Genomic DNA, 18,087 nt, shown 5'->3' with positions numbered 1-18,087 from the left:
TCTTCTTTCTTATTTATAATATCACTAATCGTTTATAAAGATATCAATTTCAATTACCACCACTGGCTGCTACAATTTGTAAAATATAAAAGCATTAGAAGATACAAAAAGGTATCAAAGGTTGATTAATATGTTTTTTACTAGCAAAGACAACATTTTCCTTATGTTTACTTATGTAGTCATGTCAGTATGTTATTAAAATTTCAGAGGAATGCTAGAGCCACAATGACACAGCTGGCATTTACCTTCCTGATTCAGATTCAAGAGGATCATCGGTGAATGTTGCTGCATTAAAATCCAAAGGTTCTGCATCTTGGAGGAGTTCTATTCGGTCCCTTTCAGTCCTATTATTAGCCCTGGTATATTTGGTTGCTGCTGCAAAAGAAGAAAAAGAATTATGGCTACTTTTCTATTGTCTTTATGGGTCACAGTCTATGGACTCACAGAAAGAAAAATCGAGATTATTCAGGATTTGAATTTTGATTGTGAAGAAAATATTAAGATAACTACCCGGTTGCTTAAAAATTAGATTAAAATGATAAATGGTATGATTGAAAATAACAAGTGAAAGTTCTCCCTTGTTGCTAGTCTAAGCTGAGAAGCAGCTATAGAGCAAAGATTTAAATAATATGAATCAGAATTAATATTTAACTATGGTATCATAACAGTGAAACTGTTCATTATCAAATCAAGTTTCAGATGGTTCCACAGTGAATCTAGGGGCTGCTACATCTCATTTCTTGGCTAAGATTTTCTTTAAGGTGTAATCAACTCAAGCTCCTCAAGAAAAATGTGAATCTTTTTCCCATAAGGCAAGAGTTTAAGGCAGCAATGTCTAACAGAAATAAAATATAAGCCTCATTAAAAAAAAAAAGCTACATTAAAAAGTAAAAAGAAATAGGTGAAATTAATTTTAACATATTTAATATAACCCAATATATCCAAAATATTATCATTTCAACACGAGGCACCAGCCACACTGCAAATGCTCAACAGCCACAAGCAGCTAATGGCTACCATCCTGGTCAGTACAGATCTAGAGGACTAACTCGCCCTTTTCTACATGGACAGGGTTTTCTTCATCAACAACATAAATTTTCATAATGTTGTTCTGAGCAGTCCAATAGTTTCAAAAGAACTTTATGATATAGCTCTTCTTGAAAACTTAACATCTCACATTTTTGCCTTCTTGGACTCTGCCGTTCATCTTTTCTCTCATTCATTCAGCAAATATTGGTTGCCTACCATACGCTAGGTTCTCTCTAACTCATCTTCCTAAGGTTTTGTGTTTCCTCTTCTCTTAACCATTCTTCCATTCTCCAAATCTTTCCACTCTGTTAACTCTTATTCCACGGTAAGCAAGCTTCCAAATCTCTCTGTAGAATACTTCCTCTATTTCACAGCTTTAACTAAAACTTTAGCTCTCTGCTATTTCTTCTACCCTAAATTTCTTTCAAACACATGCTTTCCTCTTCCTTTCCAGGATCATTGCTTATTTGAGGCGTCATCATTCTTGACTGCATTACCAATATAGACATTAAAGTGGTTTCTGAGTCTCATTTCCCTAGAAATCATACTTTATGTTGTCATCAAATTTATCTTTCTAAACAAAAAGCTGAGCATGCTGCTTTCCAGATTGGAATCTTCGGGATAAAATCTAAACTTCTGAGCACAATAATATCTGTTTCCCAACTACCTCTGTAGTCTCCCCTCTTATTAGCCTCCTTATACAGAGAAAAACTCGCATTTCCCTAAAGGTTCTCTCACATCACTCATTCTTCCTTCTGCCGAAAACACCTGCACTTGGCTAAGTACTATTCATTCCTAAATACTCAAGTATTTCTTTATCACAGAAATCCTTTGGCAATAAAGAACTCTTTTTTCCATCCGCTGAGCTGAGTTCCCTCAGGTCACGTGTGCACCCTTCTACTCTCTTAGCATTCCTACAAAGACAAACAACCTCTACATTCTACTCAGTGCAGGGTCCTGGGAAAAAATAGGTTTCTTGCCACCTCCTCAGGGACATATGGCAGGGCCAAGGATGTGGGGAGGTTTCCTAACCCAACACACTGGCAAATGTCTTCTGCCTGGTATCAGGCCCTCACTAAATTATGAGCATCCCAAGGACAGAAAATTTATCTTCTCTGTATCCCTGGGATATACTTGATAGATATGGGACAGATAGCCTACATCTACTTCTAGAAAAGTGAAAAAAAAAACCCAAAAACCCCTAGGTAAATAGAAAGAGGCACCTGCCTAGAACATGCCTGGGATAAGGACTGATATTGTTTAGGGTAGTAGAATTCATCTATTCATTTGTTGTCCCAGTTTCTCCTTCTCCTACCAGAATGCATATTTGAGTTTCCTCTTCCTTCTATACACTGGGAGATGAGATAGGAAAGTCACTGCAGAGCCACGTTTATAGTCTATAAAGGCATTTCTGGATGGGTAGCCTAATTCCCAGTCTCTATTTAAGCAAGCCCAAGAAGAAAATTTCTAAGAGAACTAGTAGATAAACTACTTACAGCGGTTGGCACTAATATCTGAGAAGTTTGACTCTTTTGGATCAATATGAACATTTCTGTTTCTAGTAGAATCTTCTCTATTGTGTCCATAGCGTTCTTTCCATTCCTAGGAAAGAAATATAAAAGAATATATAACAAAAGAACTCACAGACAGAAATTCATCATTGTCAATAGATTATAATTTAATTCTTTTTCATCATAAATTGATCAGATAGCATAATTAGCATAGTGCCTTCAAAAATCGTCAGTAATTTTTCTTATCTCTACATGATTTTAATACAGTCTCTAAACTTAACTTGTACAAATGAACACATTTATAGACATTTTTGCTAGCCATGATTATTTTAAGTTATCCAGTTCTTCTATTTAAAATGTCAAAACAATATTACAACTACAATAAGCTTAACTTGACCACATAAAAGTTACAAGAACTCATACTAATTAATGAAATTTTAACAAAATTTTCTTCCACCCAAATAAACTACAGATATCATAGACCTGAAAAGTCATTTTCAATAGCAAAATTAAAGCTGTATACCAACCTAATTAGATAATGTCTCAGATGAAATTGTGTATAGTCTTAAGTGCAGTAAAACCACATTAACTGGGACTCTACTCATTAAATACTTAGAATTGAAAGGAACATTAGAAGTCACCTAATTCAACCTCCCATGCAGTACAGGGTTTCATTCTAAAATAGTCAGAGGCCTTTTGGTTCTCTTACTAGATGAAATGGAAATTTCTAGATGTGAGCAGCCCACTGCAGTTTTGCTAAGCTGTGGAAGTTAGAAATTTTCATAGAGAAGTGAAATCTATCTGCAGTAACCTCCACTCTTTGGTCCTAGTCATGCCTTCTGAAATAAAGAACAAGTCTCCCTTTACAAGACACACACTAAAATATATGAAGACAGCTATCATGTCTCTTCTAAGTCTTCATGGTTCCAGTACAGACACACCCAGGTATTGAAAACCTGTGGTAATTTTGACTAGATTTTTCTAACTTTTTGCCTTATTACTCTCTAGGAGGAGGTTAGTTTGCCTCAGCAAATAGAAGACTGAAGAAAAATTGAAGAACAATACAATTAATGTCATGTTACAAAAAAAGCAAAACAATTTTAAAGCAATCAAAACTATTTTAAAAGCAAGATTGCATGAATTTATTCACTCAACAAATATTTACTGAGCACCTACCTTAGGCAAGAAACTGCTAGATTTTGGATACAAAGTAATTTATCACTAATGGCTTTTTAGAACAGGACACCTAGCACGTACGTCTAAAAGCAGTAAAACTATCCTCCTTTAAAAATATGTCCTATGTCATTTTCCCAATGTTCTTTGATCTTTAGCCAATTATTCTAAATCAGTAAGATTCTTATGATATTTCACATTAAGGTTTAGGTTACAGCAATTTAACAAATACTATACTTACTCTTCTTCGATTTTCACCTTCTTCTTGCCTTTGCCTTTTTCTCTTCTCTAGAGACAGAAAAGTGGTGTCAAATTTGGTATAACATGGTTTAATTAGATGCAGAGTAACTGAAGTAAAGGTATCAGGCTATGTGACCAATTTCCTTTAAATTACTACAAAGTCAAAGGTAATAGGTTATTGTTGGAAAGGACCTTAGAGGTCTCCTAACTCCACAAAGAACACCTTCTTTACTTTTCTTGGAGACGGCCTTCAGGCTCTGTCTAATAGTTTTAGTGAGGAAAAAGTTCCTCATGATAACTTGAAATTTGTTTCTTTGTAACTTCTCTATTCCTTATGTCTAATTTTCTAAATTAAGTCCATACTTCTCTTCCTTCTGCATAAAAGTCTTCTCCCTTATTTTCTTCAGGCTATATGCTCAGTGGTTTTTCCCATAAGATATGCTCTACAGACTCATAATTCTGACTGTCCTTCTCTAAATGCCTCCTGTCAGTCTTACTCTGGCCAATCCTGCCCAGCACTGGATATGGCGGTCTAGAGAAGGTCTGATGCGAAAAGGGGCAGACCTGTCCCACCAGCTAGACACCCCCTCCCGCGAGCACGAGAAGGCCACACAGGACGTTCTGGCTTACATTTACGACCACACAAAAGGCCCAGAGCCAGGGAGGGAGACTAGCTAAGAACCAAGGTCCCAAAACTCAACTTTCGTTTTTCTTTTTCCCCTATCCTACCATCACTTGAACATCAGGAAATTAGATACATTCAGTTTTGAGATTAGATTCTAGCAGAGTGCCATGTATCCTAACAGGTTGTTAATGATTATCACATTCTAAAAACCAGCCTTGGCTTGAATGATTTCCTATGCAGTACTGAACTGACGGTTCTTTAAATGAAAGTGTTTTATAGTTGTACTGAACTTGGCAAATCTATTTCAAGGCAAACATGACTCCAACACACACAAGGGCATTAATTAGTTACAGACACACTAATAATTACTGCTGCAGAATTTCTTAAAGACAGATGAAACAATCGCTTGTTTCCAAATTATTTTTTCTATGAAGGGTGTATGTAGATTTTTAGCTAAAAAACATTAATTTATAATTTAAGATAAATTAAAAATTACAAACTATATAAACATTAATTTTGTATTTTGAGTCTTAGTACTTTTCTTTCATTTATTTTAAAAGACAAATCTTACCTCGTCTAATTAATTCCTTTCCTTCATCAACTAAGTCTGATGTCATATCATTATCTCCCATGAACTGCTGGAAGCCAAGTAGATTCAAACAACGAGTTCCCAAACTAATAAAGTAGATTTTCAAAAAGACAAGTGTTAACCATCAGGGAAATACAAATCAAAACTACACTAAGATACCATCTTATACCTGTTAAAATGGCTACAATCACTAAGACGAAAATAACAAATGATGGAGAGGGTGTGGAGAGAAGGGAACTCTCATACACTGCCGGTGGGAATGCAAACTGGTGCAGCCGCTATGCAAAACAGTGTAAAGATTCCTCAAAAAACTGAAAATAGAACTACCATATGACCCAGCTATCCCAGTACTGGGTATCTACCCAAACAACTTGAAATCAGCCATCCAAAGTAACATATGCACCCCTATGTTCATTGCAGCACTATTCACAATAGCCAAGACATGGAAACAATCCATGTGCCTCCTGACCAATGATTGGATAAAGAAGATGTGGTGTATATATATAATGGAATCCACTCAGCCATAAAAAGACGAAGTCATCCCATTTGCAACAACATGGATGGACCTTGAGGATACTATGCTAGGCAAAATAAGCCAGATGAGAAAGACAAACACCAGATGATTTCACTCATATGTGGAATATGAACAAATACATGGACAAAGAAAACCGTTCAGTGGTTACCAGGGGAAAGGGGTGGGGGATGGGCACAGGGGGTGAAGGGGAGCACTTATGTGGTGACAGACAAGACATAATGTACAACTGAAATTTCACAATGATGTAAATTATTATGAAAATTAAAAAAAAAAAAAAGACCGGTGTTATTTTACATTGTAAATGTTTAGATAAATTGTTCTTCAGTATTGTCAACCCCTTCCCTGCCGCCCCGCAAAAGCCTATGTTTTATTATTAGTTATCATGGCAAGTTACATAGTTACATTTGCCTTTCTTTAAAAAGTACTTATTTCTCTTTCTAAGAAGTTTATACACCCAGTACTCCACAGGCTAGGGTATGCACCATACCCAGATTTCTTATGGAGACAAGTTAAGTCAGGCTATTAGCATAGCTTCAGAAAATTATTACACCAGGATGCTAAACAATGGCTGCAATACAAAAGCAATTTATCCTTTTCTTATTTTCAAACAGTAATTTTAATACTGAAAATGCGCATATACAACCAGTATTTCCAAGCATAGAATATTGATTTAGAAATTCTTAATTATGCAAATTGACTTTCATGTTCAATTTTTTTTATCCTGAGAGCTAGTCAATTCTATTTAAATATCTTTTATTATAAACTCAGAATTGATTATTATATCTTATCTGGGGGGCTATCATTTTATCTTGTTTGGTATGTACTCTAAACCTGATTGTTGTGCAGGACAAGAGTACTCTGAAAATATGGCCCACAAGGAAAGAAGAAATGGATGGACAGGCAGGATTAATATTTGTTAAGATCCTACTATGCATCAGACGATTTACAGACACCCTTTTAATTAATTCTTACTTTAACTCTAAGAGATAAATATTCTACAGACGCCCGAGGGGTTAAATACTTTGCTACAGATCATTTAATACATTTTAGAGCTGGGATTTAAATCCAAGACAAAACAAAGACCAACGTCTTTTTATTACCTTAGTTCTCAAACTTTTGCACTGATGTACTTCTGTTCTAATGGCAGAAGTCTGAACACACTGATGCGGTGAAGGGGAGAGAGGAAGAAGGAGAAAAGGGGAAGGAGTGTGTGTGTGTGGCGGAAGAAGGGCAAACAGCAGAGTGGTTAAATGATAGTGAGGATTTTCCATTTTACATTAGCAATGTGTAAAAATCTGGCTATTTCATAATATATCTGCCTGTTTTAATATATAAGGAATGTTTTATATGACTTACCATTGAGTAAAATTGGGGTGTCATGTAGATGGTTATGCTAATTCTGTGACTTTAAATATTCCCTTACCAACTTCATCCCCTTGTGGGAATACTATATGCCAGGATGAGAAGCCCCAAACTACATCACTGCCTCTGGGAAGGTCTTAGCTTTGTAAGTGTCAGGAACCAGCCATAGGCTCTCTAGGCAGTTAATTCTGAATATCACCTCTGGGTACGGCTGTGTTGCCAGTAATATGGGAATTAGTTAGACTAATTATGGCAGCATTTCAAAAGAAAACGGACCTATAAAGCAAGTTATCATTGAAATGTCAGTAAAGCATTGCCTCATATATTTTTATAATAATATATCTATTTTGAGAGAGAATTTGAAAATTCAAGAATACGACTTTTTTTCCTTAAATTGCTACTCAAAGTATACCCTAATTAACTCTAAAATACGTTTAATGAATTATTTTTAAGTTTAACAACTTTCCTTTTAGACATAATAATTTCTTATATTTGTTCAAGATTTTATAGTTGACAAAGCACTATGCCACCCATCTATTACTTGATCCATATAACAATCAAATAAGGTAAGAAGATATGCTAATCTTGCCTACATAACTACTAACATGAGAAGATATAATTCATACATCACAAGCTCTTAATGTTCCATTAATAGTTTTATAAACTTTTAAAATGAATAAGCATATAATCAAAACCTAGTTTTGGACATTCAAAGCATGATTGGACTCTTCCTTTAATACATCATTTTCACAGTATAAACCTACTGTCTTTTCTACTTTACATAAAAAACTTGAAATGTCAGGTTTACCCTCAGTTCATATTAACACTTTAAATTATAATCCTTTATTTTATTTATGAGAAGGTAAAATATAAATGTTTTAAAAAATTCAACAGAGAATTTATTTCAAAAACTACTTGTCTCTTTACTCAACATCCTAACATTTTCGTTGTTAGTGCCATCAAGTGAACTCCAACTCCTAATGACCCCATGTACAGCACAGAAGAACTGGGCCTGTGCATCATCCTTTCATCTTTCAGCGCTAGATCAAACAATGCTCTGCTGCTGTTCATAGGGTTTTCATGGCTAATTTTTCCAAAAGTGGGTGGCTAGGTCCTTATTCCCAGTCTGTCTTAGTCTAGAAGCTCTGCTGAAACCTGTCCACTATGGGTGACCCTGCTGGTATTTAAATACCAATGGCAAAGCTTTCAGCATCACACCAACATAAGGATAACACAGTATGACAACTGACAGACAGGTACTGTGGTTCCCTGACAGGGAAATGAACCTAGATTGTGGTGGTGAGAACACAGAATCTTAACCACTAGACCACCAGGGCTCGCTCTCCTAATATTAGCACAAACATATTATTTGTAATAACTATATAATGGTATTGAAAGATTTAAATGAAAAGTGGTTGGATGAAACATTTTCATCAGAAAAGCAAATTGATTAACATCAATAAAATATTTTTTAAAAAGCGGCAATTCTGGTGTGTCATGGACCATTTAAGCAGTAAAAGGGCAGAGAGAGTACAGGATCAGGGCATCTGACATGTGGAAGTAGGGAAGAAGGTGCTAGAAGCCAAGTGCATCTGCCCTTTAACTCCTTTTGAGTCTTACCGCTGCCAAGATTCTACCACTTTTTCTAATCCTATAAAAAGAGTAGGCTGTGTACTTTCCAGCCTTCCATCTACTGCCTGATTATAAATTGCTCCTCACCTGACACTCTGTGCTGGCTATGGTCTGAAGCATCTACAACCCCAGCAGTGGGGAAAGCCTTAAGACTAATTTATGTTACTGGACAGAGCTGGGCATGGGGGTGTCTTATAAACTACATCGGCTGTTAAGTGTCGAAGGCCAGGACTTAAGAGTTAACATTCTGTAATTAATCCTATCACTTTGTAGCCTGAATATTTGTAATAGAATAACTCTACCTCTCTTTTCTTAAAAATACCTTCAGAGGGAGAACCTGACCTGCTCACTTTATCCCCAGCTCCTCCAAAGCCACAAAACCCAACCAATGAATATTTAAAAGAGCTTCAAGGAGAAAGGATATCCAGATAGGGCTACACATGTGAGGAAAAATAACTGACGTTACGTTTATTACCTAAAATAAGTAGCAATGCAGAGAATTACCACCAACATAGGATAATATATATAGAATCCATCTGCAATAAAGGACAAAACTTTCATGGAACCCATAATCTGAAAAGCAAGAAAAAAATAAGTTAAATCAGCACAGTTCTATATTTTTCATCACTAGAAAATTTGCCCATAACCAGTTATATCAATAAATTTGGACTTTTAAAAAACTAAAAACAAAGCACTAATTGTAGACTTATTTTTAAGTTCTCAAAAGAAGAAGAAAAACATTTGCAACTACATGAGGTGATAGGTGTTAATTAAACTTACTGTGTAATTTCACAACATATACATATATCAAATCAAATCACTATGTTGTACACCTTAAACTAATACAGTGTTTTATATCAATTATATCTTAATTTGCTTATTTTAGTTTTCACCTAAATAAAATTAATATTTTACAAATATTATTGACAATTATCATACACATTAAGACCATAAACATAAAAGCTAATATTATTATATATCAAGTCTACTGTTACTGCTCAGCTGGACAATCTATGTGAACCAAAAATTTTTTTTATAATAAAAGAGAGCAAAATCACTTTTATCCCGTCATTAGTAATTACACATACAACCCTTAAAAAACCTTTTTATTAAAAAAAGATCCTAATAAGGCTACAGAATTCTTCTGTCAGCATTAAAAGAAATTTCATAATAATAACATCTCATATAGATAACGAATCTAAAAAACTCCGTTTTCAGACCATACTTACAGATGTATAAGCAGTTGGCTGTGTATTCTGGTGAGAAATGGATGAATCCATATGGGTCAAACCCAAGAAATTAAGACATAAAGGAGGAGTCAAACGGCAAAATAACCTGCAATAAGCATTTATAAACAGAATATATAAAAAAGAAAGCAGTAAAATACACTGTATATTATATTGAAATGTATTAAGAACATTTCAGATCATTGTAACTTCACCTATTTGTATTACATATATTTTGAATTCTTAATATGAACTGCCCTCACTTATTGGGAGACATTCTGAGAATCCCATTAATCACAATCCACTTAAAAACATGAACACCTACATGGCAAAACTCCAGCCTCAGGCTGCCTGTTTTGGTAGTGTTTGCCACTGCTTTCTCCCAAGAATTTGTGGACTGCCATTCTATCTGCCTCTTTCAAGACTACCATCTGTCTCAGCAGCACAACGCAACAGTAACATCCTTAAGGTGAACTGTACTCAGTACATAAAAGATCTTAAGTTGTATCAAAGTATGTCACTCTGACAAGTACAGGTATAAAGAATTGTTAGGGTTCAGTTTTGTTCAGATAAAAAGAGGACCTCACAGAACAACAGAGTTGGAGAATAGGGGGAGAGGAAAATGAAGGGACAGTATGAATACAAAGAGATAATATGAGGAGTTCTATTGTGGTGATAGGATTGTTATGTATTTTGATTGTGGTGGTGGTTACAGGAATCTACAGAGGCCCTTCCCAACATGAATAAAGAATAAAAAATGGCGAGAACTAAAGAAGGTTTGCAGCCTAGTTAACAGTAATGTATCAGTGTAAAATTCTTGGTTTTGATATTGTACAACAGCTATATAAAACGTCTCCATTGGGGAATCTGGGTGCAGGTTAGTAGGACTCTTTGTATTATATTTGCAACTTCCTGTGAGTCTATAATTATTTGGAAAAAAAGGTAAAAAAAAAAGTCTTAGAGATGCTTCAGATATTAATTGACATTAATTTCTCTATAAACTTCCCTAAGCCCAGCCTTTATAAATACCTGATAATTTAACAATATGGAGAAATAATAGATTGTGCAACTTTGCCCAAGCTGAAGCCATCTATCTAAACTTACTAAATCTCTTAACAAAAATGATTCCTGTTGGTTTTCTTAGTCCTCCACAATTTAGTTCAAGGCCACTAAATCTCACAACACTCTCTAGGTCTGACTTAGTCTCTAAACTCTCAAATGTTCCTATTATTTACTAACCTATTACTGAATCTCTAATTGGTAAATCCAGGCTCAATATGTCTTTCTTTTACCTCCTAACCTAGCATATCTATTTTAACTTTAAACTTCAAGCAGGATTTAGCTAGCAATCAACAAACATCTAATTAATACTTAAATCTAATCGATTAGCTCACAGAAATACAGGCGTTAGTGGAAGACCCATAAACAACAAAAAATAAGAGAGATCCACAAGAATACATGCAATAAAGACAATTTCCTTGTTTCCAAACACAATCCTACTTACATGCCACTGAAAAGAAGGCTATACGCATCAGTCTGGTGATGTGAAGCCAAGTAATAATAGTTAAATACACGAATCCTGAACACAGTAGAATAAACACAGATACTTAGGAAGAAGATGGAAAGGAAGCAAGCAATCTGAAAAAAACAAAACAAAACCACTTTAAGACTAAAGGACTTTAGCATGTTATATGCTATCACAAGCATTATCCTTTATTTCCAGCTAACATTTATTGACATTCTAAAATTTAAACACAGCTTTATTTTTTAACCATCTAAGAAAATGAAATTATGAAGAAAATCTACATCTCAACCAGCTCAACATCCTATCCATAAGCTTCAAATCTACCTCCTGAAGTGAGCCCGTTCTCCCATTCCCTTGGCAACTCTTCACATGAAGACTATAAGTTACGTTGCTTCACTGGCATAAACAGGATCAAAGTATTCTTGTAAAAGAATTTGGCACTGTTTTGCACCTTTTCATCTTTCTTTAAATACAGTTCTGAGTTTTTATAGTCTGGATAAATTGATGAAGCTCATTTTTGGAAGTGTGAATAATAATACTGGGAAACATCACTGTTTTCATTATTACTAGAAGAAATATGTGGAGAAAAGATACAACAGTTAAGGATTATACTATGAGCTGATATATATTTACAACAGATATAAAATAAACTGACCTCAATATAGATATAATTGTATGTTTTTTCAGCCAGCTGTATGAAGACTGCAAAGAGGGATAAAACAGGTGTAGTGCTAAAGAATGTGCACTCTGACCACACAACAATCACAGAGAAGATAGACAAAACCACAGCAAGTATCCTATAAAACCATGGTCGCAAAAGACATTCCCAGTACCATTCTGGAAGATAAAAGAAAAAACTGATTAGGAAAATCATAAAAGAGTAAGAGGGTATTTACATTGTCTCAAAATATCTCCATACAAGATACATAATTGTAAAAAGAAAAATAGTAATTTTACAGTGGAGGAACCAGGCAGACACCATCCTAAGCAAATGATCACCATTAACGGGACAAACTGACATTATGGGCCTCCTGCTATGATGCACTGGGAAGAACACAGCATCACCACTGTGATAGTCCTGCCAAAAATGCAGAACCTGCCTCTGATCATGAGGAAATATCAAACTCAAGTTCAGGGACACTCAATAAAAAACTTGCTTACACTCTCCAAAAACCTCAATGTCATAAAACACAAATGGAGACTGAGAAGTTGTTCCAGGTGAAAGGAGACATAACTGACTGCAACGCCTGATCCGGCAGATTTTACAAAGAATATTATTGGGACGATAAACAAAATCTGAATAAGCCCTGCAGATAATAGTACTATATTGATGTTAATTTCCTGATTTTGATCATTGTATTTGGTTATGTGAGAAAATGTTTTTATTTTTAGAAAATATACACTGAAACCTTTAGAAACAAAGAGGCATCACAGTCTGGATTCAACTCTAAAAAGATTAAGGAAAAATATATACACACAGAGAAAGATAAAGCAAATGAATACAGAAAAAGGATAACATTTGGAGAAGGGTATATGGGAATTCTTCGTGCTATTCTGACAACTTTTTGTTAAGTTCGGCTTTAGGTAAAAATAAAAGTTTTAAAAAAAAAAGGAAAGCTCACAAAATTTAAAAGGCTCTATTTTCACTTCACTCATTGATGAACTGAGCTCTTGGCTCACTCTAAATCTTTTTAACCCATCTCAGTCCAATTCCTGGGGATTTCAATATCCACATATGTGCTCCTCCTTTCAATAACCTGGTCTTTCACTTCCTTGACTTCCCCTCCTCTAATGTTCTTATCCTCCATCTTACCTTAACTACTCATTCCCATAGTCATCCCTAAACCTTTTACTGCCAGTAACTCCAACCCATCCTTATAATCCCATTACAAAATCCCTGTTTCCAAGCAACACCTTTATGTAGTATTCCAGCTCCACTGACTGACTCTACCCGGACCAACAATCCACCTTTTTATTGCCACTTAACACCATGATGTCCTTACTGCTTTCTTTACCTAGCTCAGATTCCATAGTCTTTGAGGATAATCACTCTCAAACATCCCAATTCCTTTGCCCTCTCTTGCTCCCCTCTACTTACTAAGCTAAACCATACCCTGGTGAGATCTAACTCCCTGGCTACTCTGAGCCTGCACCCATGAAGCTGCACATTGCAGAAGTAAGACACACAACTTGGCTGACTCATCTCACTTTAAATTCTTCATCACCAGCTTCAAGTGAACCCTGAGCACTGACCGGCTAGCCTACTATAATTCACCAATCTTCTCCCATGCCCACCCTCCTAAGCAACTATTTTGCATCTTCTCTTCTTTCCTCAAACCTCCAAAATCTCTTCCCCTATACTTAACTCTTGAGCATTTCACTGAGAAAATAGAAGCCAGCATAAGAGAAGCTCCCTTAGTTCTCACCACTACATCCTACCTGCTTAGGTACATTTGTGCCTTATCTAAGGCTATTCTCTTCATTGTTCCCCAATTTTCCCATTTCATCTCTCCTACTTGTGAACGTTGTCCTAGCCATTCTCTTCTGCTTCATCAAATTTCTTCTAAGATATCATTCCCAAATTGCATGCTATAATTTCTCTTGACCCACCATCCTTCTCCTCTTTCCTCTATTTCCTTTTACAAGGAAAATGTTTCCAGAGTTTTCTATTCTGTCTCTAACTGCTCTCCTTGTCATTTCTCCTAAACTCCAATCAGGCCTTTTTACCCTCTCCCCCACCTCTCTTCTCTGAAATCCAATGGTTAAGTCTTAGTATTCATAACAGTCGACCTATCTCCAACACTTGAAAAGGTACTTTACACACCTTTTTCTTCAAAACACTTCACTGTCCTGGTTTCCCTCCTATCTCACTGGTCACTCCTTTTTTAATCTTTTCTTCTGGTCCTCATCACCATGATGTCTAAATTATGGAGTGCCTCAGGCTTGGTCCTTAGACTTTCTCTCTTCTCTACACCAATCACTTCTTTATTGATTCCCTCCTGACCCATGGCACATCTAGACATTGATGACACCCTAATTTATATTTGCAGACCAGACTTCTCCCCTGAAATCCAATTTCCATAGCCAATTACCTCCTCAGCATCTTATTTATACCTTTACGTGTAATTATCTGTTTTTCTCACTCCACAAGGGCAGAAATTTTTGTCTTTTTTATTCATCGCTATGTACCAAGCACCCAAAAATACATAGTATATATATGCTCAAATATTTGCTGAATGAATGAAAACAAATGTATCATTCCTTCATTTAATTAGAAGAGATCTTGACTGAAGAAGTTTTCTAGGATGTTTGTTATGGTCATAATATCTTCATACTCAAGATCACACATGCAAAAAGAGAATCAACTGAACATAACCATTTGATTAAAAAGTAAACAAATTTTAATACTGTGACACTTTCATATTTTCATTAAGTTCTTCACACTAAATTTGATAACATTTGAAGACAGTGTCATAAATAATTATAAAGGGGAATAAAATAATTATGACTATTGAGTATAGGTTCTGTAAATAGACTAATAAATGTAAATAGTCAAAGAGGACTTCTTAGGAGAATATTTTAGTACTCATGTCAAGACTGAAGAAGAGAGCCAAGCTTGTGATGTAAAACTGCTTAAAATTCTAATTATTTTAAGTATATATTATGTTTACAAAATATGCTTGATGTATGGCATATATTTTTGTTGAGAATTATGGTTATCTGTGAAGTAACAGTGAAAACTGATAGATTATGTATTATATGACAAGTAAAGTAGTTTTTGGGGGGGAAGTTTATCAGATACATAATATTACCACATGGTATAAGTCAAATAATACAAATACAATTCAGCTCTGCATTGGTGAAAATATACATACTTTTTTCCTTCAGAAAAATGATCATCATTAAACTCTGAAATTTATATCAAATTACATACCAACTGTAGGACTATAAAAATGTTGGGTAAATCTATTTTCTGGGTCTGGTGATTGAAAGGTGTGAACAAACTGATGAGTAGCACTAGTTTCATTTTTTGCTACATCTTCCAGATAAAATGCTTGTTCCAAAAGAATTTGCCATTGTACTTGAGTTCGACGGTGCCTCTGAACTGAATAAATCACCTAAAAAAGAGAACAGGGGTTACACCTGGCAGTGTTCTGTTCCAATAATGGTTCAATTCCCCACTAGGGAGAATGTTTTGGCTGTCACAACACTGGGAAAGTGCTAGTGGCATTTACTGGGTGGAGCCAAGGATGTTAATATTCTATAATATGTCTAACAATTAAACTCAGTGAATAATTCTCCCTCCCAAAATGCCAAAAGTACTCATCGAGAAAATGAAGTTAAAACACTTCAAAGAATAATGATAAGGACAGGATCAAAGGAAGTTTCAGATATATGTTCACTCAAAATTCCTTTTTTCTGTGGGCATTAATTATAAATCTAACTAGAATTATCAGTAAGTAAAACAGCTATAATTAATAAAGTTACCTGTTTATGTAGTTTTACCAGACTTTTTTCACTTGGGTAGGTATTATGCTTTTCATCAAAATCTTCATAATCATCCATGTTCCTACCCATTTTTTCCTGATACTCCGTAGGGCACTAAAAGGAACAAGCAGATTTTTAAAAATCTTATTTGCAAAAAGATAAAAATTTTATTTATATTAAAAATCTTCCTGGGGCTGGCCCTGTGGCCGAGTGGTTGAGTTTGGGCGCTCTGCTGCAGGTGGCCCAGTGTTTCGTTGGTTCGAATCCTGGGCACGGACATGGCACTGCTCATCAAACCACGCTGAGGCAGCATCCCACATGCCACAACTAGAAGGACCCACAACGAAGAATATACAACTACGTACTGGGGGGCTTTGGGGAGAAAAATGAAAAAAATAAAATCTTAAAAAAAAAAATCTTCCATTCTTGCGCACTTCTAATTTTCTTGAAAACACTTCTTCCTTTATTGGCATCTCTAAATAGTTAGATTTTTAGTTGCTGACATTTTCTTGAAAATGCTTTAAAAGATATATTTGATTACTTCTTACCTCTATTAAAATTAATCTTTATGCTCAGATACACCAGCTGGGGATGGGTAGGGAAGGGGGCTTACCTACATGAAGCAACTAGTATTTGAGAGAATTATTCTAGGTAGTTTCCTGAACTGTCAATTATTTTCCTAGCTAAATAATGAAGAATCACAACAAATCCAAGATGTTGAATTTTTGAAAGCCATAGTACAGAGAAACAGATACATGATTGGGAGTTATCTGCCCTACTGTTTTTTAAGTCATTTACTACCCACATGAACTTGGGGAAGTCAACCTTCCTGAATAGGTCTCAAAAGGTAGCAAATGTGAGAGAAATGATTCAAGAACTGATTCTCATGATATCACCTTAGCCAAAAGGAACACTGGTTAATAATCAATACAATAGATTTAAAATATAGGAAAAGAAACAGTTCACTGGTTCTTTGGTCCCATATAAGACAATTGGGGAACTCACTGGAAACAATTGCTTTTGGAAGAATACAAATACTCCTAATTTAATACCAACGCATACCTTAATTGTATGGCTTCTTAATGGAATATCTGTGTTAAATATCTCATGTCATTCACTCCATGAAACGTAAAATGTATTGTAAAATGACATGTAGGAAGCTGACTGAAAGAGATCACTGAGGCCCCAGTTTGTTTTCTTACAGGAGATATGACTTTAGCGGCCAAACTCAACGACACTTTTACAAACTTTAAAGGTCTATCTCCATCGCTGTGTCATGGTAATCATTATATATTACTTAACATAACCTCTACACCCACATTTCAATGGAAAATACTGCCAACAATTAATGTTAAATTTGTAATAACAAAAGAACAAATTCTATGTACAAATTACTACTGGTTTATAGTTAATATTTCCATGAAAACAGAAAGGAGTTGGGAAGACCTCGGTCATATGCTGTTCTCATACTTTTTTTTTTTTTTAAAAGATTTTATTTTTTTCCTTTTTCTCCCCAAAGCCCCCCAGTACATAGTTGTAGATTCTTCGTTGTGGGTCCTTCTAGTTGTGGCATGTGGGACGCTGCCTCAGCGTGGTTTGATGAGCAGTGCCATGTCCGCGCCCAGGATTCGAACCAACGAAACACTGGGCCGCCTGCAGCGGAGCGCGCGAACTTAACCACTCGGCCACAGGGCCAGCCCCTGTTCTCATACTTTTTTGATGCTTTTATAATATGTTATATAAATTTATGTTTCAAAAGAAAATAGATGAGAATATGATTTAATTACCTTTTTAAGTATTGTGTCAACACATTTTCTCAGTGGGTGATTATACTTGATGCTTCCATTCACTTTACAAACCTCCTATAAAAACAGTAAGAGAAATAAAAATATTTCCATTTCTATAGATCAGACATTTCAAATGAGAATGCTGTAAATACTATATATATTCTCATGAGTTTGATTTCAACCCAAATTACTTAGCATATACATGAATTTCCATTCACTGAATAGAAGTTCTTAAGAACACAAGTAAAATTACAAAGTTATAAAATAGCTATATCTATACCCTCACATTTCTTATTACTTTCTAGATTTATTTCCTTATCATTAGCTTACTTAGTACACAAAGATGAATAAGCATTTAAAAAAGT

General features: G+C 35.2%; 1 protein-coding gene across 2 annotated transcripts in view; it reads right to left on the bottom strand.

The window, feature by feature from the left end:
- The window catches only part of LMBRD2 (LMBR1 domain containing 2), a 50,977-nt gene that overhangs the window by 6,259 nt on the left and 26,631 nt on the right, over positions 1-18,087 (bottom strand). Inside the window, exons 7-17 of one of the 2 annotated variants that reach the window (XM_023625736.2) lie at positions 17,723-17,797; positions 15,936-16,049; positions 15,382-15,565; positions 12,103-12,284; positions 11,427-11,560; positions 9,926-10,031; positions 9,172-9,269; positions 5,150-5,253; positions 3,955-4,001; positions 2,526-2,631; positions 246-375 (exon numbers count right to left, since the gene is read on the bottom strand). In XM_023625736.2, coding sequence (XP_023481504.1) covers positions 246-375; positions 2,526-2,631; positions 3,955-4,001; positions 5,150-5,253; positions 9,172-9,269; positions 9,926-10,031; positions 11,427-11,560; positions 12,103-12,284; positions 15,382-15,565; positions 15,936-16,049; positions 17,723-17,797 — 1,280 coding nt within the window. The remainder of the gene's footprint in view (positions 1-245; positions 376-2,525; positions 2,632-3,954; positions 4,002-5,149; positions 5,254-9,171; positions 9,270-9,925; positions 10,032-11,426; positions 11,561-12,102; positions 12,285-15,381; positions 15,566-15,935; positions 16,050-17,722; positions 17,798-18,087) is intronic. The other variant, XM_023625737.2, reaches the window with a different exon arrangement.

The sequence above is a fragment of the Equus caballus genome, chromosome 21, assembly GCF_041296265.1.
Source record: "Equus caballus isolate H_3958 breed thoroughbred chromosome 21, TB-T2T, whole genome shotgun sequence".
Lineage (NCBI taxonomy): Eukaryota > Metazoa > Chordata > Mammalia > Perissodactyla > Equidae > Equus > Equus caballus.
This window is presented reverse-complemented; position numbering and strand designations above follow the sequence as displayed.